The sequence below is a fragment of the Choristoneura fumiferana genome, chromosome 14 (genome assembly GCF_025370935.1).
Source record: "Choristoneura fumiferana chromosome 14, NRCan_CFum_1, whole genome shotgun sequence".
Taxonomy (NCBI): domain Eukaryota; kingdom Metazoa; phylum Arthropoda; class Insecta; order Lepidoptera; family Tortricidae; genus Choristoneura; species Choristoneura fumiferana.
Window position 1 is genome coordinate 15,141,135 of NC_133485.1, and position 24,239 is coordinate 15,165,373.

General features: G+C 36.3%; 2 protein-coding genes across 5 annotated transcripts; both read right to left on the reverse strand.

The window, feature by feature from the left end:
* Positions 1–1,526: 1,526 nt before the first annotated feature.
* LOC141435279 (antichymotrypsin-2-like) lies at positions 1,527–16,567 on the reverse strand. 4 transcript variants are annotated; one of them, XM_074097972.1, is made up of 10 exons: positions 16,510–16,567; positions 16,129–16,262; positions 15,394–15,429; positions 12,789–12,923; positions 12,290–12,493; positions 11,855–11,953; positions 10,481–10,624; positions 9,550–9,759; positions 9,089–9,230; positions 1,527–2,079 (listed from the first exon to the last, which is right to left on the reverse strand). In XM_074097972.1, exons 2-10 carry the CDS (start codon positions 16,147–16,149, stop codon positions 1,910–1,912), a joined length of 1,161 nt encoding a protein of 386 aa, XP_073954073.1. In that variant the 5' UTR covers positions 16,150–16,262; positions 16,510–16,567; the 3' UTR covers positions 1,527–1,909. The 4 variants fall into 4 exon arrangements, with proteins under 4 accessions (XP_073954073.1, XP_073954072.1, XP_073954074.1 ...); XM_074097971.1 differs by lacking the exon at positions 16,510–16,567 and having other exon boundaries at positions 16,129–16,399; XM_074097974.1 differs by lacking the exons at positions 1,527–2,079; positions 16,510–16,567 and adding an exon at positions 6,372–6,656 and having other exon boundaries at positions 16,129–16,393.
* A 2,834-nt stretch (positions 16,568–19,401) lies between these two features.
* On the reverse strand, positions 19,402–22,025 carry LOC141435036 (leukocyte elastase inhibitor-like). The gene is made up of 4 exons (XM_074097557.1): positions 21,975–22,025; positions 20,665–20,877; positions 20,436–20,589; positions 19,402–19,538 (listed from the first exon to the last, which is right to left on the reverse strand). Exons 1-4 carry the CDS (start codon positions 22,023–22,025, stop codon positions 19,402–19,404), a joined length of 555 nt encoding a protein of 184 aa, XP_073953658.1.
* Positions 22,026–24,239: the final 2,214 nt, after the last annotated feature.

Consider the following 24,239-nt stretch of genomic DNA (forward strand, 5'->3'; position numbering starts at 1 on the left):
GACTCCCTGTTCACCACCCTCTACTAACTTCCTGTTAGGGTTAAAGTACATTTGGTCGTTATTACGTGACTTCATTTGTATCCCACTAATATTATAAACTAGCCGTTACCCACGACTCCGTCCGAGTAGAATTCGCTTTTCACTATCCCGCGGGAACTATGCAATTTTCCGGGATAAAAGCTATCCTATTTCCTTTCCCGGGACGTATATCTGTATACCGAACTTCATCTGAATCGGTTCAGCGGTTTAGACGTGATGAAGTAACAAACAAATAAACATACAAACAAACACTTACAAACTTTCGCATTTATAATATTAGTAGGAAATAGTAGGAAATATTAGTAGGAATTAGTAGGATACGAAAGTTTGTAAGTCTGTTTGTTTGTTTGTTACCTCTTCTCGTCTAAACCGCTGAACCGATTTAGATAAAATTCGGTATACAGATAGTAGTTTAAGTCCCGGGAAAGAACCGGGCCAGGAAATAAATTTTATCCCGGAAAATTGCATAATTCCCGCGGGACAGTGATAAACGAATTCTACTCGGACAGAGTCGTGGGCGACAGCTAGTATATTTATATTTCAAATCAGAACCAAACCCTTTAGAAATTACTTTCTAGCAAAACCTCTGAACCACCATTCTATGAATTTAAAATTGGACTTTACAAAAAAATCCTAAAAGACGTAATTTTATTTTGCCCTGCAACTGCACGCAACAAGTTAAATTCAAACAATCGAAAGGTAGAGATTAGTGGAGAAACCGGTGTTGTGTTTAGAGAATAAAGAGTTATTGTAACTGGAGAAAAGCATGTTAAATGTGTGGTTCCGTTGAAAGGGATTGGAGATCTGCAGAATCCGATTAACCTGTCCTCTCCCAGAGGCACAAATTTGTGCCCAAAATCCTTCGATCCTGTTATCCTGGGAGATGACAGATTAATGAATGGTCATCATCTCAGCGTATATATCCCACTGCTGGGCACAGGCTTCCTCTCAGAATTAGAGGGCTTGGGAATTGTAAAGAATTTAGCATCATATTTTTCGCACTGTCGTGGATAAAATTCTGCCGTTTTTGAGCTATTGTTTTTTCCAGTCCCAAACTTAGCTTGTATTATGGATACTATAGGCAACGGATAAACATACTTATACAGATAAATACATACACACTTAAATACCTACATATTAAACGTCCAAGATGGACATTCGTATTATTCGTACAAATATCTGCCAGGCCGGGAATCGAACCCGGGACCTCAAGCTTCGTAGTCAGGTTCTCTAACCAAGGTATGGAACCCTTCGTGCGGGAGTCCGACTCGCACTTGCCCGGTTTAATTTTATTTTGCCCGTGCGAAGCCGGGCGGGTCGCTAGTAATATATAAAAGCGAAACGTAAGTAGGTACTTAAATAGAGAAACTTAATCAATAAAACACCGTTATTTAATATACATTTATTTATTTCTAAACCGATAAATTAAACGAATATAGCTAATTCACTTTTATACATAGTACAAAAGGTAGTCTACTAAACATGTAGTTATATAATATTGTAATGTAATCACAACGGACGGAAGGACAAGTCACAAGAACTATTAAATATTTTTTCCATCCTATTTTGTCAGATAAGTTAGTATTTATCTTGCTATCTCAATTAACTCCACTAAACTTCAGTAAGCTAGTTGAGAAAGAAAAACAAATTCGAACATTTTCGACAAAATACGATGGAAAAACAACATTCATTACATCTGTGATATGGTGACATTTCACTTGGCGTTGTGTTCGCGGTGCACTATTGACATCTCCATCGCTCATGCTAGAAATTAAATAGTACATCTCTTTCGTACGCGCAAATATTTCGGTGAACATAACAAGTGAAGTGCCAGCAATAGATTTAGCTTCGGTACACCCTACGCGATGCGCTACGCAAATCTTTTGCGTTTGTTGGCAGGCGCAGTTGCTTGAGCATATTCACTGCCTCGATAGACACCAATGAAGAGGGGAATCTGACGAGCAATCAGCAGATAGAGGAAGGGCCGGTCAGCGTCGAAGCGTAGAGGATCAATATCGCATAGATGCACAAAATCAGATACTGCAACAAAAGAAAAAATATAAATGACATATATATCAATTTCGTAGAAAAATGTGTTGTTGTAGAATGCAAGATGTCGTTCTGAACTTTAAATATAGTCCCGAGCGAGATAAACATTCTGGTTGTACAGTCGAGTTCATAAAGTTGTGAGCATTTGTTAAAAATATCTGAACACGACTCTATTGTCAACGGCGTAGAAGCGTGTTCAGATATTTTTGATCAAATTTTTGCTTACAAGTTCATGAGCTCGACTGTACCTAATAGGTAGTGTTAACATTGTTAACACGTCAGAAATGCTCATACTCGTAAATAAATACAATAAGTACACTAAACTACACATACAATAAGTACACTTTTGGCCATTCGGGGGAAATATCGTTAAACATTGGACTCCCTGAATTAGGAAGAAATAGAAGAAAATAATAAAAAAAACAGTATATAAATAGGTATTACTCATTGACGAAGAAACGCATTTATTTGAAAGACAAAAAAGTAAACTAATAATAATAATACTTAATTTATTAACAATCATAGGCTAAAAACTTACTAAGCTTAATTTGATTGCTTAATAACGACATCTCTTGTCCGGGTGAGCGGTTAGTTCCATTCCAATGGAATGCCGAAAGTTTCTCGATGAGGGCTACGGTATAGATGTCGCTAGCGTCACTGCTTAAGTGGCTAAATAAGAAACAAACAAGCTGAGATATGTGGTGCATAGGGGAAATTCGTGTCTGTGCCGTTGACCAACAGTGGTGTAGCGGTATAGCACGCGGTACGGAATACCGAGGACCTGGGTTCGATTCCCGGTGTTGGTCTTATTTTTCTGGTTTTTCTGTGCATCTATATTTCAGTTTGTATTTTCAATTTAGGTTTTACGGGATGACCGTAAAAGTAAAAATTTGGAATTGTAATAAAAAATACAAAAAGATTCCAAAAAAAAAAACTTAAAAACTTACTCACTAAATACGCTTTATTCAAATAAAAATAAAATTAACCAAAACAATACAAAATCAAATGCAATTCAGTGCAGTTCAATGCAGTGGGACGTATATAAGCTGGGATTAATATCTTGTTAAGCAGCCAACTGTGACATTTATGCAACAATTACTATGTCTTCTCTTTAAATAAATAAACCAAATATAGTTTCCAGTTATCATTAACAATGTATAAATTTGCGCTTTACCCACAGGCTTCGCAAATATTAAATATCGAGGTCCAAGATATCTCTACACTAATGCCTTGTCACTGTATGCATTCTCACTTTTTTATGCAAAATTTCAAACAAGAAGTGATATCGGTAAGGTACTGAAGTAAAAAGATAATAACCTTTGACCTTGTCTGTACCTCATTATTTTTATTTAATTATTAAATAGCTGGAAAACCACGCGTGCGGGTAACCTGATTGTAAGTGATCACCGCCGCCCATGGACACCTACAGCATTATTAGGACTGCGGGTGCGTTGCCAGACTAAAGGGGAGAGGGAGAGGCGGGGGGAGAGGGGAGTTGGGCCTCCGGATCTCCCACTCACCGGACGAAACACAGTAGCAAAACTACTATTTCACGCCGCGGTACTACTACTACAAAAGTACTATTTCACAGAATATATTCTGTGGGAGGGTGGTACTAACCCGTTCGAGCTGGCCCATTCGTACTGCAGCCAGCAAGTGGTTTCAGTGAGGCTCTACCACATAAAGAGTCTAAAGTTTATGGGGCTGTTTCACCATGCATTGATTAGTGTTAAATGATGGTTAAATGTGATGCCGTCTCTATTGGTTTTGTTCGAATAGACGAAGACGGCATCACTGTTAACCGTCAGTTAACACTAATCAATGGATGGTGAAACAGCCCCTTAAACTTCATGTAAGGATTCTAAAGTTAATACTCCTAAAGTACCTAGAATCAACAAAATAAACACTTCGAATTACTAGAGAAATCGACGTCAGATTTGAAAAAAATTATGATGCAAATTCGCTGCCTTCGTAGACACCGGTGAAAAGTGGAATCTGACGAGCAGTCAGCATGAAGAAGAAGGGGTGATTGGCAATGAAGCGCTGACGTGGACGTAAGCAACGGCCATAGAGCAACGGCACTGAAAAAAAACCTGTATAAGCAGAGCACACACAAAAGCACGGACAAACAAACTGTAAGAAAAAGTAAATAAAATAAACAAGGTAAGTGAACGGGTTACGTTTACACAATCTAGCATCTAGCATATACTATTTATGATGTATTGAGTAATGAAATAATGATTTAACATTTTGATGAATTATTTATTGGTGCTTTAATAAAAACTCAAAAAAATGAACATAATAAGACGAAGCATAGTTAGGCAGATTCGCTGCCTTCACAAACAGAACTTGTACCTATAAATATACTTAGGTACGACCAAGACTTTCAGAACAAACATTCGTATTATTAACACAAATGTGCCCCGAACGAAGAAGCAATCCGGGACCTCAAGTTTCATGGGTCAGGCACAATACAAGTAATATCTTGTATATTGTAGGTCAGGTTCTCTAACCAGTTGGATATACGGTCGTCTAATAATACCTACTGGCAGCTTGTGAGATAATATAATGACATTGACACTTGAATCACTTCTTATTTTGATAAATGAAAGGAGTTTAGTTCAAATTTTTATTTATTAACACAAAATTATAAAAATATAGATATAGGTATGTAATCAATATCAGACTCAACTCAAGACATAACATAGGCTTATAACTTAACTAGCTCGCTGCCGTAAACTATGCCGACAAAATGGTACAATAAAAAATTTAAAAAAAAAAATTTTTGAGTACCTACCTCCCATAGACGTAAAGTGGGGTGGTTTTTTTTTCTCATCCAACCCTATATTGTGGGGTATCGTTGGATTGGTATTTTAAAACCCTTAGGTGTTTGCTAAAACGAGTTTGCGAAATATTCAACTTTAAAGTGCAAAAACTATAACGACTAAGTTTGCTTAAGAATTAGTAGTAGTTTATGAGTAAATAGCAGCCGAAGGTATAAAATATACCTAAACATAGAAGATTCCGTATAAAATACGAAATCCTTAGAAAAATATTTCTCAATTTTTTCATAATGGCTACGGAACCCTATTTTGGGCGTATCCGACACGCTCTTGGCTGGTTTTTACCCTTTGGGTACGGAACCCTAGAAAGATGTTAATGAAGGCGTTATGCTTAACCCGTCGTATCCTACGATAAGAGCCACTATCACCATAGGGGCTTTTAGTTTTTATTGTAAAATTGAATTCTACACGTCAAGATACATGTTTATAACTTTATATAATAATTTAAATATTTTTTTATTAAATAGTAAAAAAATATTTTAAAAAAGCCTCAATTACGTATGTCTCACTTCTAACGCGGAGTAAAGCCAGAAGTAGGTACGCTGCTGTCCTTATTCGCTGTGCAAAAAGGAACGACGCGGGCGCGAGGAGGGGGCGCAAGCGCCGTTTCTGCGGTACTCGGCGGACAGCGCCGGAAGAGTGGCGTGCATTCGTAATGGCTATTTAATTTGTAAGATCGTCTTTTTTTTCGTTAATTGACAATGAAAACAATAAAACGAATCGTCGAGAACTTAGATTAGTGAAAATAGTTACAAAGGATGGCGCTGAACGAAAGAATAAAACACCAAGTAAATTTAGCGAAATTTATTTATCAAGTTTTTGCATTATTCAGATCCTATTTATGACTTATTTTAGGTTTACTTTTGTTTTATATATTTTTTTATTTACTTATTTATATATATATATATATATATATATATAATATATATATATATAAATAATTTAACATTGTTTAAATGAAGTGTTAATAATTACCTAGAAATAAAGCCGGTAGTGTTTTTTCTATGTACGAATTATGTTTTGTTGAATTATTGCTTAAATATTCGCTTTTTAAAGATATATTTGGGTGGTTTATTAATATTGCGGATTCATGGAATGAACATAATTGCTTTTTGATAACAATAATTATTTTGAACGTGTGATTTTGCATGTCTGATTTTTGGGTTCTTATGGCATTTGAGGCCTTTTTCGCTGTTTATTTTGGCATTATTATATCTATTTACCGTCTAATTTCTGGTCAGTCGGTCAATAGGCTAGAATATTATTCTCTAATGGTTTCTTAAATAATTCGGGATGGGAACGGTTTCGTAGGTAAAGATTGCCAGAAACGCTTTTTGTAATCTAAATACTTTTTAATCTTTTGGGAGTTCAAACCATTTCATTTTACATAAACAAAGATAGGTCTGCTAAATAATTGTCTGTTCAATAAAGAGTACTGTATTGTTTTCAAAACATTTATTTTGATAGAAAATTTTGCGACAGTAAGCAACATAAAACAATTGAAACTGCCGTTTTTAACGATGTCTTCGACGATGTTTAGATAACGTAGGTAATAAATAACAATGAAAATCAAGATTCACATCTTTACAATTCAGACAGCATATTCGCTGCCTTCGTAGACTCCGATGAAGAGGGGTATCTCGCGGGCAGTCAGCAGGAAGAAGAAGGGGTAGTTGGCGATGAAGCTCTGTCGTGGACGGTAGCAACACTCTCGCTCCATAAATACTGAAATTAAAGTGATCACCAAATCATACTCGTACTAATATAAACAGAAAAACCAACTTGGAGACAGATAAAATTTTATGTTACTTCTGGGGTTTTAAGTCACTATCTACTCAATATGTTACATTATCGCAGATTTTTAAAACTTAGGTTTTTAGGGTAGTTAACTAGGAAACCTTACTAATTTTGCCATGTCTGTCCGTCTGTATGTCTGTCTGTCTGTCCGTCCGCGGCTAAGCTCGAGAGACCGTAAGTAGGTACTAGAAAGTTGTACATAGGTATACATATCAGTCACGCCGACAAAGTGGTAGAATTAAAAAAAAATTAGGGTACTTCACATAGGCGTAAAGTGGCAGTGATTTTTTTTCTCAACTAACGAAAAATTTGAAAAAAATCAGGTAGTAAATATATCAAATTTACAAGGAAAATTATAACGGCTAAGATTGCTTGAGAATTATTAAGAGTAAATAGCAGCCTAAGGTATAAAATATACCTAAACTTGGAAGATTCCGTACACAATACGAAATCCTGAGAAAAATATTACTTGATTTTTTCGTAATGACTACGAAACCCTATCTTGGGTGCGTCCGACACGCTCTTGGCCGGTTTTTGGTTCTATTGTGGTTCTATTCTAAACTCACTAATGAAAATTAACTTCACTAATGAATTAAAATTCAGTAGGTACTGAAAATGTATAAATAATCTCTCTCACTTTAGTGTCATTTTTTTATGGATAATGTAAAGATCAATCAGAATCAGAAGTCACTTCTAAAATTAGCAGATTATGAGTATTTTACTATGGCCACGGATCGAACGGCCATATCAACTGAAACAGACTTAAAAGCGGACCAGGAATCTAACCTTTATCTGTTCTTTGAAGAATTATTACGAGAATAAAATAAAATTTCTACATTTGTTACAGCAAAAAAATAAAATAGGTACATTATATTCTTTATTTGAACGCGACAAGTCTATACTACTACAGCAGTAAATATCTTATCGCTAAAAAGCTTCCAGACAACCGTTTGTATACCGAAACAAATACAAGCAGGCCAAAAAAGGGGATAAAAACCAACCGGGAGGAGAGATGATACTGTAATGGGTGTCTACTGTATTATAGGTTCATAATTATTTTAAATATTTTTGGATATTTTATCGAAGAACTGCTTTCTGCTATTCTGCCTTGATTATACTCCGATAAAAACTGGGATTTTGGCGGCACTCAGGAGGCAGCGGAAAAAACAGTCAGCCGTGAGGTATTTGCTTTTGTCACCGACAGTAGTGCATTTTCCAGCATCTCTAAAGTATTTGAACGTAAGAATATAAAAAAGAAGTTACCCACACTCGGACAAATATATGTGATAATCGAGCTGACAGACAGACCAAGGTTCACGAACATAAAGAAATAGATAAATATGACATGCAATTTTTAAAAGCTCAGACATCCTTACAAAGGAATATTGTAAACTGATGAGTACTTACTGAAAAACAGCGATGTCAAACGAAGTTTAAAACATTTAATTTAAACATTGAAGTGACAGTGGGCGGGACACATTGCTCGCAGGACTGATGGCCGATGGGGTCAGAAGGTTCTCGAATAGCGTCCACGGACCGGGAAACGAGCTGTCGGTTAGGCCTCCAACAAGATGGAGCGACGACCTGATTAAGATTGCGGGATCGCGGTGGAAGCAGAAAGCACAAGACTGGTCTGAGTGGAGAGCCTTGGGAGAGCTATGTCCAGCAGTGGACGTCTTTCGGCTGACATGAGGATGATGATGATGATTTAAACACTCTTGATCCTCATTTTTTATTTTGACCAGGTGAAGAAGAAAGTGTAACAGCTGGCCGAAGACCGTGCGGAGTTGCGGTTACTCCACCGAAAAGAGCGTAGCTCTTAAATTTAAGAAGAAGAAGAGAAGAGGAGTCTAATTTCAATTTTTTTCTATCTATTGAGGATTTAGTAAGCAGCTAAGGATAGGAATAATGGAGACAAACTTTGGGTTTGGTATCTGGCTACCACTAAAAAACAGCGTTGCGGCTGGCTTGCCGTAACATTATGCTGAGTGGGGTCCACTTTATACTATTCAATGTTATTTTTATTTTTTTCCATCTAATGTATTTTTATGTGTATCGAATATGTGTAAATAAATGTTTCTCTCTCTATATATATATATTCTGTCCCTGTCCCAATTAAGCTTATCTTACAGGTATTTATATATTCCAGACGAGAGTATTTTTGTAGCGTAGCATTAAATACTATTCGTTCCTGGCACATAATAGCGTAGATATATGCAAGGAAACTTGACCGAATTCTGCAGTTTGAAATTGGGTAACGCCTTTTCAGAAAATTTTGTAGAAGTAACGGCTCTTACAGCAATAAAAGCACGTTTGCTTTGTCTGTATTTTAATAAACTTAAGTAGTTAAATGTGCTTACCTGTACAAGCAGCAGCCTCGGTGCCTTGCTCGTCCACTATGATCAAGGCTTTCTGGATCGCATCAGACACGAACAGCTTCTGGTTTGACTTCAACATGTCGATGTCTGCGTTCTTTTCATCAAATATGGACTTGATCCCCAGCTGAAATGACATCGTTGTATTCATTGGTTAATTATTCTATGGAAAGTTTATTTATTTTCTAAACTTTTTTATTTGCTGGAAGACAGCTTTAGAGCTTATCCATTACGTATTACTTATAATGATCATTGAAAGGTTGATATTCCTTTTATACACCTTTAGGGATGTGATATGACCTGAAAAGTTATGATTGATCCTCCCCATTAATAACATCAGTAATTTTAGGATGTGTATCATACGGTCACCTCAACGTCTACAAATAATGTTTAAAAGTGAAGTATGCTTCGTATAAAGAATAGCAAAAATTCAAATTAAACCTCACATTGGGCAGCAGCTTTTTCAAATCCATTGTGGTTTCCACCTTGAACTTTGGAATCATGATGTCAAGCTCAGTAGACCTCATGGATTCTATGTCAGTCATAATGTTGTGCCCTGAAGCCAGCTTCTTCAGCACGGACCTCAGACCCTCGACTTCATCTGGCAACACAATCACCATGCTAGCTTCGCCGCCTTGGTACCACATTCGGAGCAGCTGGAAAATTTTAATCAGTACAGTAGGCTGAACTGGTACTAGTCTAATGAACAAGGGTTGGATCAAGTTTCAACAGATTTCTTACGTGTATCGAAACGGTGTTAAGATGGGAAGAAGAACAAGAGATTATAGGAAGATATAGGAATATAATTTGTATACTACACAAAAATAAAAATAAAATCTTTTTTATCAATATTTTGGTATTTGCTAACAAATAAAAAAAACAAATTACCAAACGAGTTAATAATAATAAATATTAGTAGCAAATTTCAAGTTCATACATAAATCAATGGGAAATTAAAAAAAATACGGAACAAAATTTTACAAAAAGCTGATTCTAGTGGCTTAAAAATTTCATTCCGTTATTTGTCAATATTTGTTAAAATTAAGAATAGAGTATTTATCTAATCAATGGGTTCTAAGCAATGATATTCCACTCGATAGGGTAGATCAATTTATATTCGTGCCTCCTTTTAGCTGTACGGGAGCTCTCACTTACACGTAAAACATTTTTTGCCAATTCGTATGGCTTTTTAGGTCAACAAGATGCTTAAACTACGAAAATTTAAAAACCGTAGCTCTAACGTCTGGATGTAAAATCTGTGTGACGGACAGACACGTGAATGACTACTATAAGGCTCTGTTTCGATATTTCCACTTCAGATCAAGAAGTAGTTCTGTGTTATCAACTTGTCACTATCTGGCACTTGTGGTAACTTACCTTGGCGTTCAATTCTTGACTGACACGGTAATCAAAATAAGTTTCCCTTAGTGACATCATGGGAACGTGTATGGTGTTTTGCTCGTTTACATAGAAAGGCCTGTTTCTAGTCGCCCTCGCCCGAAATTGTTTGGCCCAGAGACCCTGAAAATCATCAAGTAGGTAATATTAATATCACGTGGAAATTGGCTAAGTAAAGTTTTTGAGGTGCATGTTATGTTCTATATTTTTTGTTTGTATCTACATGGCACAAAACAATCTCATACAATAATAAATTACGTTCTTGGACGAACACGCACAGTGTCGTTATTCGAGCATTTCAACCGCGTCATTTTCATGGTCACAGTTATTATTTACTTTTTTTTATATTATGTTTAGTTATAGAGATATTAATGTTTTATACATATATGTGTTATATATTTATTGTATATAGTTAGGTATTTGAGGTTAACATATGCATTTATATTTATTCAATGTTTTGCTCTATTTGTCGATCCTTGTTTTTGATTGCTCCTCTACCACTCAAAGGTTGACTGGCAGAGATCCCTGCAGCGATAAGTCCGCCTTTGTACTTAACACTACTTTTTTTTTGTGTAACCTTTTTGTTTTTCCTTTTTGTACAATAAAGAGTATAAACAAACAAACACATTTATTTATGAATGAGCAATGAGAATTTGATGACATTATTGATTATGTTTTAGACATTTTTGATTATGAGGCCGATGGAACGACCTTTAATGACCCTGTGAGAGTTCGTAGAGGACCAGGGATGTTATGGACATTTCGGATCGGAATATGGATACGGATATATGTCAAACATAATACCGGTTTCGGTTATGGTTACGGATGTTAAATTATTAGGTACGGTTTATCCGATAGTTTCCGGCATGGCTACATTACACCCGTAACGTTCACAGCCGAGCTGTCACACCTCGACACACCTCATGTCAATGTGTCCTGGGGTTACCTTAAAGCTTTTGCTGTGGCATTAGCTTTACATCTGGATTTTTGGCATTTGCGATTTGCTTTGCTTTACCTTGTGTCGCTTTCGACACAAGGTACCTGCTTCCATATAAACTCTGAAAAGTTCACGGCTGTGGACGGAACAGCACTTAATGTCACAGTAAAAATCGCCGGCCACAGGAGTAGTGTCGCATCACGAGGGTTTTATTGAAGTCTATGGACTGACTGTCCGAAGTGTTAAGCATAAAATATGTATGTGTTTGACAGTCATGCCTAAATTAAGATGTGGTCAATGGAGCTCGCTTGATAATAAATGACCTTGATTTGAAAACAGCCGAATTGTAGTGTTGTGTATTAAAAGTTAATTGTAGTTAGGAACAGACATTTAAAGAGAGATTATAGTGTACATACCTGGAAGTAGATCGCGTTAACCAACACTACACGTGTGTATTCCGTCATCATGTTAGGTGAAACTATATTTGTGATCTTGTCATTTGTCTGCTGTGCCACCTGGAGAAAAAATGTAGCTATAGCATACGTTTATGAGTTATATATAACAGTGTAATTAGAATAGAATAAGTTAGATTATGATCCAACAGTTATGGTAGCACGGAGAACAAATGGTCGTTGGGGCCAAAAAGTTTTCAAATGGAGAGCGCGAATCGGCAAGTGCAAACGCGAGACGTCAATCAACTAGATGGACGGAGGACCTGGTTAAAGCCGCAGGTTTATGGTGGATGCAAGCTGCTTCCAACCGTAGGAGCTGGAGATCTATGGGGAGGCCTATGTCCAACAGGGCTGATATGATAATAATGACGGGTCATGGTACATTACAGTGTGTCTTACCCAATTATTGATAGTGTTAGCAGAAGCTTTACTATCATTGAAATCCAGTTGATCCAAGCTCGATTGGAATACTTTCTTAGCGTCCTCATCTATACCAGGCTTCAGTTCTCCACCCTTATGCAAGTACACTTTGTTGGCTACATTTAAAGTAGCGCCTTTGACAGCTTTCAGGGTCGATGTAAGGAATCCGTATGATGAGCGTATCTGGAAAATAAGACAGCAATTGAATTTGGCTCCAAGGCGTAGCTATTTTAAGAATGAAACAATTAAGATGACTGGCAAGAATATTTCTGAACTATACTAAATTACCGCTTCTTCGCTAAAACTGTGCACCACAGCAACGATTGTGCGACACATATATGTTATAAAACACACACAACAGCGGGATTTTGACAATCATTCATTAATTTCATTCATTCTCCTTTTGTTATGCAATCAGTTCTTCATGTAGCTGTATGTAATCATTCACTTCAACTCTCGTGGCACTAGCTATACTTACAGCATCATCGTCAGTCTTGGCCAGAGCCTTCAACAGCTCATCGTGGGTCTGATTCTTGCAGCCAAGCGCCAGCAGCGCCAACACCATCTCCGCAGACAGCGGCGAACATATCGAAGTTTTGTTCGCACCCAATTCCTGAAAAAGGAAACAGAAATAAAACAAAGTTTTTATTTTTTTAGGGTAAGGTCGGGGTACTTTGGCCCTGAAGGGTAACTTTGGCCCTTAGGATTAACTCGGTCCTGGTTTTATTATTGCTTTCAGAATATGGTTCTTTGCTATGTGTTTGGTGTTAATTGATCGATCACATTATTATGTTTTTATTTTATGTTTTATTTTACGTTTTAATGTAAATAAAGATAATTTAATATAAATGAGAAACAGCAACGGTCCCAAGACACTACCCTGTGGTACACCATAGTGAACTTCTCTTAATTTTGAATGTGGTTTACATATGGACCAAAGTAACCCTCCAATGGGTCAAAGTACCCCGATTCTACGGTAATACTAGTTTTTTTCTGGTTGCACTTAATATAATTAACCAAATTATAACACCCGTGCTAAATTTCAAGTCAATCTGATCATTATACATGGGTATAACCTAACCTAAACAACAAAAAGGTTCAAAACCCCCGACTTTGTCACTTCAAAGTTCAATATCTCAAAAACGGCAGAACTGATATTGATGAAACATGTCTATGAATTATTGCTAGAAAACCTGCTTTTAAATAAAAAAAAAACTGCGTTCAAATCGGTCCACCCGTTTAAGAGGTACGGTGCCACAGACAAAGAGACATACATAGCGGTCAAACTTATAACACCCCTCTTTTTGCGTCGGGGGTTAAAAAGTCAAATTTTAGATTTGATTCCAACTAACAAACATAGCAACAAACAGCAAAAACTTAAAAACTCGTAACAATATAAACACTATCTCTTAACGGTGTTATATCTCAAAGTAAAGGCCAAGGTCGCCGCGTCATTAGCAAAGATGTAAACAAAACAGTAGGTATACTATTGATCCACTAGTGAACGATAAAAATGACTCACTTTGCAAAACTTTGCGGCAAAATTTGCCACGGAATACGATACTTGTCGCTCCATGTCTAGACAGAAACTGGCTCGAAAGAGCCTGCATCCTTCTTATATACGCAGGCTGCCTGGGTTTTACCCAGTAACAAAACAAAATTCGTGAATCGTGCTTACGTCATTCAAAACAAGCGAAATTAATTTGGAATTTCAACTGTATTTTTTTTGAGACTGGGTGAAATGTTGGGTTTTACTCTTTGCATGTAATGTATAAAATTTACTTAAATATGTTTAGCATTTTTAATACCACGCCACTGTCACGTTTTACTCGTCCTGTACCCCTAGTGTAAGTTTTCGGTTACAAAATACGTATCGATCGCGTTCGCGTTAAAATCTCAATTTATATGGAAACACGAACAGCGCCTCTAGCGGAACGTTTGCGATGTTCGAGTTTCTATACAAATTGAGATTTTAACGCGAACGCGATCGTGACGTATTTTGTAACCGATAACTTACACTAAGGGCACTGAGCTACAGCCGAGTCATAAACTTGTGAGCAAGAATTTGATCAAAAATATCTGAACACGCCTCTATGCCGTTAACATTAGTGTCGTGTTCAGATATTTTTGATAAAATTTTTTGGTCACAAGTTTATGAACTCGACTGTACAATAACAATCGCTGTTTATTTTTTAGCGAACTTCAAAAAGGAAGAAAGCTATTAGTAGGTACCGGATAGCTCACGTCTTAAATCGAGTTTAGCTTTACATGTTTAGGGCTAATTCGTAGCCCTTCCTCTAGGAGCAACCCGACTCGGCGGCTGCTGCAACTGCTAGAAGTTTAGCTAAACTCGATTTAAACCGTGAGTTATCGGGTATAATATCATTTAATATGAGTCTCACGGTAGTTTCATGTTCAAGAAAGGTATTATCAACATTTTTTTCCCTTTCCTTTTTCAAAGGAAAAGTCTTTGCGATTTTCATTATTAATTAATGCGATGTCACTATGACGTTTACGGTGAAATGGTTCCATGATGGCTCATGAATTCTTGACCGTACCTGTCAAAAAAATAAGAGGTTATCCTACTAGTGTTTAGAAAAATAATGCGGGTAGTCTAAGGTTTCTTCAAATGTTTACTGTTGTTAATGGTGTTTATTATTGTTTGGCTACAACTGTCGACACGGACGATAGGTAGTTAACTAATGAAACTTATAATATAATTATACCCCACTAAATATAATGCGGAAGTTTGTAAGCCTGTTTGTTTGTTAACTTTTCATGTCTAAACCACGGAACCGATGTAGATGAAATTTGGTAAATTAGGACATAGGATAGTTTTGTCCCGGGAAATTGCATAGTTCCCGCGGAAAAGCGATAAACAAATTCTACACGGACGGAGTCGCGGACAACACCTAGTCTTTATTAATGCAGATTGCAGTTGTTTTTTACTTTTTTAAGTAGGTAATTTTTTGGCATTTGGTAAATTTTAGCAATTGTTTTGTAGTATATAGAAAACACTGACGAACGATGATGTAAATGTCAAGGCCGTGGTGTCATTAGTCAAGTGGTGTTATTAGACTTACTTTGCATAACTTTGCTCCAAAATTTGCGATGGAGCGCGATAAAAAAAGAAAGAAAAAGAAAGAAAACATTTATTCGTGACATTAAAAAAGACAGCAACAATAATAAAAATAAAATAAAAAATTGTTACGTATGCATGTCACGAAATGGTCCCGAATCAGCATTCTGCCGGTCTTGCGAACGGCGCTGGTCTTCCTTTGGGACCATCTGGTCATTAAACATTGAAAAAAAGTACAGCTAAGTGAGACCGATACAATTTTTAGTTTAAGAATATAAAAATACTTTCCTATTTAAATAAAATAAAAAGAAATACTAACATTACAAAATGGGTTGCCAGTATATAAAAAAAGAAATAGGCATAGGCCAGTCTCCTTTACCCTTCTCACTCCTAACAAAAGCAAAAGAAAAAAAAAAAGAAGAATAGACAAAAAAACAACAAGCGATTGATTCGCCAACCAAATTGCGATTTCTAAAACTTATTCGACTAAAGAAAGATAGAAAGTTGATATACATCAATATTCTTCGGTATCCCAAATAGTAAAGAAATGTGAATAAAAAGTATCAGTACAGTTGCCATGAAACAATTTGTGTTTCAAATAAATAAGGCCGTGCAACCATGTGATCAACATTATATAGCCTAAAAAAAAAACCAACAGTGTTAAACAGCTAAGAAAACAGACAGGTATGCAGTATTATTATAATTTTGTCCTCCAATTTGATCTATCCCATCATGTTTACGATACGTAGTACTGCTCCATGCTGAACGCTGATTGGCTGCGAGTGGGCTAACTTTATCCAGTTCTACGATTACAGAGGTTGACGAATGATTCGGCGAAATAGTGACGTCATCCGTTCCAATGTTGTTATTATACTGCAACCAGAATTTTCTTTCACCATGTTTTTCGGCAATTGAGATCCATGAAAAAGATCTCGTGGCTAATTAATTAGAAACAATCTTGTTTTAAAAAAGTATGAATGGTATTTTATAGTTACACATTTTTATTTATCATTAAAACTAATGTTCAATTAGCACGATTTGGTAAATTTATGCGTAAATATGTATAGACACAATTATCTTAACGATTACTTGCATAAAATATATGTAGGTAAGTACAAACTTGAATTATTAATTGTTTATATTAAATTCGAAGTTAATCGTTCGAAACACAAAATCCATTACAAACAACAAATCGTCTCTGTTGAAAAACCCAAAAGAAGTAGAAGCCGTTTGCAACCTACCTACATAGAATGAAATTATTTGAGGCACTGATATTTAAGGTATATAATGCGACCAAATAAAATGTAACCGCGTAATCTATGTAACAGTCGCCAAATTATGATACCTACTGGATTATTTTATTAATTTCATATGTCTTGTCAAATAAAATAATTTTATTTTTAGAGATAATATATTTTATTATTCATCATTGAATTTTTTATTGTTTTTTTTCAAATCGGTAGATCTTCATCATCAACTCAAAAAATACACCATTTTAATTTAGACCTTCCAGAAATGTGATTTAAGTCTAATTTATTTTTTTATTTATGGTAAAACATTATTATACTTACACATTTTACCATAACAACTATATCGCTAAATTGCAAAACAATTTGTTGGCGAACCAAACACTATTTTTAACAATATCGTGCACAATAGTTACAGACAGAGATTATATAAAACTAATAGGTACTGACTAAACTAACAATTTTTTCTCTTGAAAGAGTCTATCGACCATGTTTCTAACATATATTGTCGCTTTAACTCTCACTAATGTATATCTCTTACTAAATGTTTACCATGGGGCATAAGTCGTTCTGAAATTTCTGAATGTTAAGGTATTTGTGATGGGACTAGTGGGGCTGGTATCGTGATGTTCATTTGAAAACTTAAATTTGTGTCACAATTTATATCAGCCAATCGCAAGCAGATGGTCTATTGCGTAACGTTTCTGACACTCGTGGTCACAATCAAATTACAGTTTTCGCATTAAAAAAACTGTCATTTGTTTGTGATCCCGAGTGACAGGAATGATAGACAATACGGCCTCAGGTTTGTAACGTTAAACGGACCTCACGAGGCTAACGCCATCTAGCGAATTTTCTCCTGTCTAGAAATCCTCCAATCATCATAACAGATGTTTTAAAAAGATGTCTTTTTTTTTTCTTGTGATTTTCCTCTTAGCAACATGCAAACGCCAGATAATACATAAACAAACGAAAAAGAACCTTGACATAATGCAACAAAACTGAGGTTACTCGGCAAAATGGCAACGAACTCAGTTGTAAACAGAGCCAAGGGACACTACATCAACGCTACAAGTCTACAGCGCCGGCATTTCAAATTGATTTGTTGTTCTACGTGATAATGTTAATTTTTCAACGAAATAAAAATTAACTTACGACTTTTTTTAGTTAAATTGGGCACGGATTTACCGACAAGTTTTTTTGTTATGATTATATCGGACATGGTCAAAGTTAGCGACGGTACACTTGCGAGGTCTCTTTTCATTTGCATAAGCGCTAAACATTACTTTAGGTACGAAATAAATAAAGAAAGAATGATTTAATTGCTTAGAATACGTAGCTTAATACAGATCTTAATTATACTACATGTTTTGAACCAGTATTCAGTCGACGAATCAACATGCAAATTTATTAAAAAAAAAAACAGTGAGTACCTTCATAATATTATGAGAAAATCAATTTAAATGTATAATTCAGAATTTGACAAATTTAAAATATAATTGAAACGGTATGTAAAAAAAACTGTGGAGATAGTAAATCATTGCAAATTTACATTATAATCACGAAGAATTACAGATTGACTAATTTAAACTTTAAAGAAAAACTAGTTATTGTACTTTGACAAATAAGTATTCATGAACACTATAAAAACAATGTTTATTCAACCAAGATATCAATTCTTTCCTAAATTCTATTCCCTGCAAAATCTTTAATTCATCGGGACAAGTATGTTATAGCACAGTTATAGCTTGAATCGGATGAAATAATGAAAGTTCCTGTGACAGCTTTGTTGCCGCTATCGTGAGGTCTGTTCAACCATCTTGATATATCGTCACCTTTGAACAAATCTCGTATCTAAAATCAATATGTCAACAAAATTTTACCTTGACATAATGTTCATAAGGTCCATTTCGAAAAAAATACCTATTTTGAAGCACGAGTTTTTTAGTCAAAATATCATAAACGGGACTTATCACGCTGTTTTTACACGAGTAATATTTACCTCGACGTTTCGGCAACGTTACAGTTGCCGTGGTCACGAGTAGACTCCAACGACAACGAGTTTTTTGTTAAAGTAGTGACGATTGTCACTACTATTAATTTATAACTAAATTTCATCTGAAAATAATTCGTTTATCGCTATCTTGCGGGAACTATAGAATCTTCTGGGATAAATACTGCGTCCTAAGTCCTTAACTCAACTTGTCACCATATTGAAATTGAAATTATTTATTTCGCAAGCACATAGGAATACAGAATAATGAATCAACCTACCTACCATGCTCGGTGTGGAAATATTAGCGCTGCAAGCTGATTATTTTGAAGTTAGGTATAATCAAGTATAATAATATACGACATAAGTTTGATTGTTTTTTTTTTTGATATTTACACTAAAGAGACAAATAAAACAACCAAATCAATATTATTTTTTTATTTTTTAACGCATTTAGTGCCTTACATTTTCCTTAGATACTTTTGCTACTTACTTGCTTACTTTTACTTTAGTGGCTTATATTAAGATCTTATCAATTAACCATACGAGTTAGCGAGCTTTTTCAAGTACCTGAACGCTACAGTAAACGTAACTTTATTAAAACTTATGTTTTTAAGGCACTGAGCGAAGTTCTTATGGAAGTGCAGAATATAATGTGTGTTGTTAACCCTTACGCTACTATTAATTTTATAATTATTTTTTTTTTAACCTAACATGCAGTACATACAGTTTACACACAATTTATGTGGATGACATAAGTCTTTTAGCCTGATTAAGAGACGCCAGCGTATTCGCTGCCTTCGAAAACACCGATGAAGATGGGAATTTGATGAGCGATCAGCAGGTACAGGAAGGCACGGTCGGCGATGAAGTTTTTGTTCGGGATTGCTGAACATTTCGTCAAGATCACTGAAAGTAAAAACAAAAAGAAATGAAAATAGGGTAGGTATTCGACAACTCTGGAATTTGAGATTTGTTATGAAAACAAAGATAAACAGTCAAAGCCTAACCTTTAGACTTTTTTAATATCTATAATAATGTCTCTTCCTAAAATGCTTTTTTCTATTGCATAATATGGAATGAATTGCGTGTGGCGACCTTGAATTAAAAATTTACAACGCTGTTGGCTAAAAATATTCTAGGCGGATCTGACGTAAAACTTTACCATTTTGTAGACAGAGTCTTGTGACATCGTTTAGTGATGCCATTTTAGAGAAGAGTATAAGGTGTAAGTAAAACTACAAATATCAATGATTTTCTTTGTTGATCATTCAAATGTTAAAAATTTCATTGTTTTATTTTATTATCTAAGTATTTATAGTTCTTATCTAAAGGTTGATTTTCATTTCAAAGTGTGTATAGGTACTGTTTCATATTCATATATTCGCTATTCATATATGCGAGATATCTTCTGATTTGATTACCGATTTGTTTAGAATTATGTATCTGAATAGTCTATTTAAATTGCGTTCCTTGTATCGTCTTTAATGCCTAACTAACTACTGCTTGTATGAACCTAACCAACAAAAAGTTGTAAAACCCCAGACTTTAAAAAAAACGATTTATAAAAAAACATGTCTAAGAACCATCGCTAGAAAAAATGGTTTCATTAAAAAAACTGTATTCAAATCGGTCAACCCGTTCAAGAGCTACGGTGCCACAGACAGACAGACATACACACACACACAGACATACAAACCCACAGACACACATAGCGGTCAAACTTGTAACACCCCTCTTTTTTGCGTCGGGTGTTAACAAAATAAATAAATATGGAACAAATACAACCATGCTAGAAAAACTTACTGCTTATGCAACAGCCGGCTTCGGAACCCTTTTCATCCACGACGATGAAGGCTTTCTGGATCGCTTTAGATACGAACAACTTTGCATTTTCTTCATCTGACGCCAGCATGCACATTTCTGACGTGTTTTTGTCGAATATGGATTTGACTCCCAACTAAAATTTAATAGCATCCATTTAAAAAATTAACATAACTACAACCGCAGAAAAAATTGCGCTCATTGATCTTACCTTAGGCAGTAACTCCTTCAAATTTATTGTTGTTTCCACCTTGAACTTTGGTATCGCGATATCGAGATATTGCTTTGGGCTCATTTTTTCTATGTCATCCATGATGTTGTGTCCCGAAGCCAATTTTTGAAGCACAGAGCCAAGACCCTCGACTTCGTCTGGCAACACAATCACCATACTAGCCTCGTTGCCTTCATAATTTATTTGTAGCAGCTGGAAATTTTAACTTAAAGTAGAGTGATGAAACTACGTTATAATTATACATCTAGCATCTAGTAGTTAAGTATCTACTACAACATAACAAGATGTAGGAACATTAGTAAGTATACAAATATTCTTTGTTAAAATTATAAAAAAAAATTGTACGCTTAAAGGCAAGACATGAAGGACAGGACATAAAATTATTGTACATCTATGTATATATTCAATTTAATAATAATTTTTTTAAATTCAAATTAATTAAAAATAATAATAAGAATTGTATATAGGAACTCATGTTTGACAAATAAATTATCTTTATCTATTTTTTATTGCACACCACAAAACAGTATAAAAAATCTATATATTATTATGTACACATACATTCAGGGTAGACAATAGGCGGTCTTATCGCTTTGAAGAACCCTATGAGTTGAATTGTTTTTTTTTAAAGTTTTATACACACTATCTGTTAACATTTAGCTATTCAGGAAAGTTATAATTATCAATGCAATAAAAATCATCAATAAAAACAATGGTTTCAACAAAAACGTCCTGTTTAAAGTGTCACCCAATAGTACAATGTGTCTTAAGGGCGGTAAATAAGGAATTACGAACGAGAGTCTATTAGAAGCCCGAAGTCGAAGACTGAGGGCTTTAATGAGTCGATGTTCGTAATTATAGTACCGCCCGTGCGACATACAATGTTTTTCATCACATTTGCAAGTAAAATTTTATATTTGTAAAAGAAAAAATATAATTCTTCCAAATATTGGCGATACCTTAGGCTGTGCTCTTGGCAACGTCGCCCTCTACCTCCCTCGGCATGCGCCGCAACGTGCGTGTGCATGTGGTGGACGGTGGTCCATGTACCTAGTCCTGCAGCAGCGCGCGCACGGGCAGCGCCATCAGTACGGGCACGGACTCATTTACCGACGTTGGGCTTCATGACAAGAAAATGTGTGCGCGCAATGACTCATTTACCGACCACGGGTTTCATGACAAGCACATTAAGGTCGAGGGTTTTATTTGGGGGGTTGCAACTAAGGTAGCCTGCATGTTACGACACTGTTTACGAGCAAGTGTGATGAAAAATGATTTTGATAACTTACCCTAGCCTTTATTTGTTCACTGATCCCGAAGTTAAAAGTTTGGTTACTCATTGACATCAGTGGTACTTTAATTGTGGTATTGTTATTTATATGAAAAGGTCCGTCACGGGTATAACCTTTTGGAAACGGTTTTGCCCAGGAACCCTGGAAATGTAAACGGTACTAGATATTATATATATACTTTTAGATCTTTTTAATGCAGTTTGTTGTGAATATCATAGCGACAAGAACCCGGTAAATTATAACTGCAGAATCTATGTATTCACATAAAGACACGCTGTCGAAAATCGATACCTATGCGTGTTTACATTTTGATGAGTCATCATTTTAACCATAATTTAGTTTAGTGTAATTCTAGAAATTGTTTGTGGTAAGTACCTATACCTTTAGTACGCCACATCTATAACTACTCATAGAAAGCCCGTTAAATACTTGTGATGTATACATATCATTTAATAATATTGTAAATCTGTTTTAAAAAAAAATATACCTCGTTGAGTTTCTTGCCGGATTCTTCTCAGCAGAGGTTTTTCCGAACCGGAGGTAGATTTTTTTTTTGACATTCATAAGTGCTTGTTATAGCCTAAATTGAATAAAGATATTTTGACTTTGACTTTGACTTTGACTTTGAAATCGATGGCCAATAATTCTGACCTGGAAACAGTCTTACCAGATGGATAATTGATAAGACCCAGAGAAAACCTGATATCTTATTACATATTTCCAAGAGCTGATAATGATATTAAATATAATGACCCGGATAACTCACGTCTTAAATCGAGTTTAGCTCGACATGTTTCGGGCTAATCCGTAGCCCTTCGTCTTCGGAGCAACGCGACTCAGCGGCTGCTGCAACACGCGCACTGCGCGCCGCCGCTCTGCTCGCGCGACTACCCGACGAAACTGACACCGGCACACAACTACCCGCGTTTTCATCATCATTACAACTGTCAAATGTAGGGTAGCACACAACACTAACAATATCGCTCTGTAAAGGTACGTTCACACACACCGATGACGCAGCACGAGTATTTAACACCGTTTTCCAACTCGGAGTACCGTCCAACCACTATCCCGGTTGAAATTCGGCCGACGACTAATCTCGATGGCTTCACGCACTTTCCGCGGAATGAAAAATTTCTCTCTCACAAGAACAGATACCTTATCAAATCTGATATAGTGCGTCGAATCCGAGTTCATTGAGTGCTCGGCCACAGCAGACCCTTGTCGTCCTGTTTCCTCATACTGCGTATGTGCTCCGATACCCTTGTGGAAACGTTTCGTCCAGTCTCTCCAATATAGCTCTTGCCACAGGCACAGGGAATCATATATACCCCGGGGCCACTCAGGGGCTCCTTATCCTTCGGCGAACGTACCAACTGTCTGAGCTGCATATGAGGACAGAAAATCGACTTGATGCTATATCTTCGGCGTAACAAGTGTCGATTTTATCCGTCACCCCTTTTATAAACGGTAAATATACCCGGAACCCTCTCAGCTCCCACCGGCCTATGACGAGTCGACACGTTCACCACACGGTTGCACTGCCTCCAGTTGTACCCATTGCTTTCCAAAACCCCGTCTCACGTGACTCAGTTCACGATCCACAAATTTTGGATCACAAAATATTCAAGGCTCGATTTATCAACGTTCTAGGCAAAGAAGACAAATGACAAGGATGGTGGTGTGAATCTGCCCTCAAGTATCGATCCGTATGAGTTGGCTTACGATAAACTGTAGTTTCAATTTACCACAGGGTCCCCGCATACCACAAACATCTAAAAACGCAAACTGCCCATCATTCTCAATCTCCACCGTGAACTTAACCTTATCGTGCAAAGTGTTAAGGTTAGTCCGAAAACTGCGACAAACTATCCCTGGACACAATCGCAAAAACGTCATCCACGTACCGCCACCAATATCTGGGAACAACGGGAGCGTTGTTTAAAGCTCTTCCTCCCACCACTCCATAAAATATTGGCGGTGACCGGAGCAATCGGTGAACCCATGGCCACTCCATCAACTGCAAAAAGTAATCACCGCGCCAACCAAATAGCGCTCTTCAAACACAACTCAATTCCCTCCATATACGCGGTAGGTAGGTTTAGCAAGCCAAAAATACACAAACCAAATTGGCCTCTGAGACCCATAGTGAGTCAGATTGATTCGCCGACGTATAAGCTAGCCGTTACTGTCGTCTGTGCTATTGGGGTTTACGGGGAAGTCGTCGAGTTTTATTGAGATTCAAAACACTTCGTTGCCTTG

Bases quoted from the DNA above. Each gene is read 5' to 3' on its own strand.
- LOC141435279 (XM_074097972.1), bottom strand. From the start codon at position 16,149: ATGGAGCAGTACTACGTATCG. The intron at 15,430-16,128 runs TAAACATGATGG...CTTTTTTTATCG, and splicing joins TGGAGCAGTACTACGTATCG to CGCTCCATCGCAAATTTTGG. The intron at 12,494-12,788 runs GTAAGTATAGCT...CTTATTTTCCAG, and splicing joins CCAAGACTGACGATGATGCT to ATACGCTCATCATACGGATT.
- LOC141435036 (XM_074097557.1), bottom strand. From the start codon at position 22,025: ATGAGTAACCAAACTTTTAACTTCGGGATCAGTGAACAAATAAAGGCT. The intron at 20,878-21,974 runs GTAAGTTATCAA...TAAAATTTCCAG, and splicing joins GTGAACAAATAAAGGCTAGG to CTGCTACAAATAAATTATGA. The intron at 20,590-20,664 runs GTAAGATCAATG...ATTAAATTTTAG, and splicing joins TGAAGGAGTTACTGCCTAAG to TTGGGAGTCAAATCCATATT.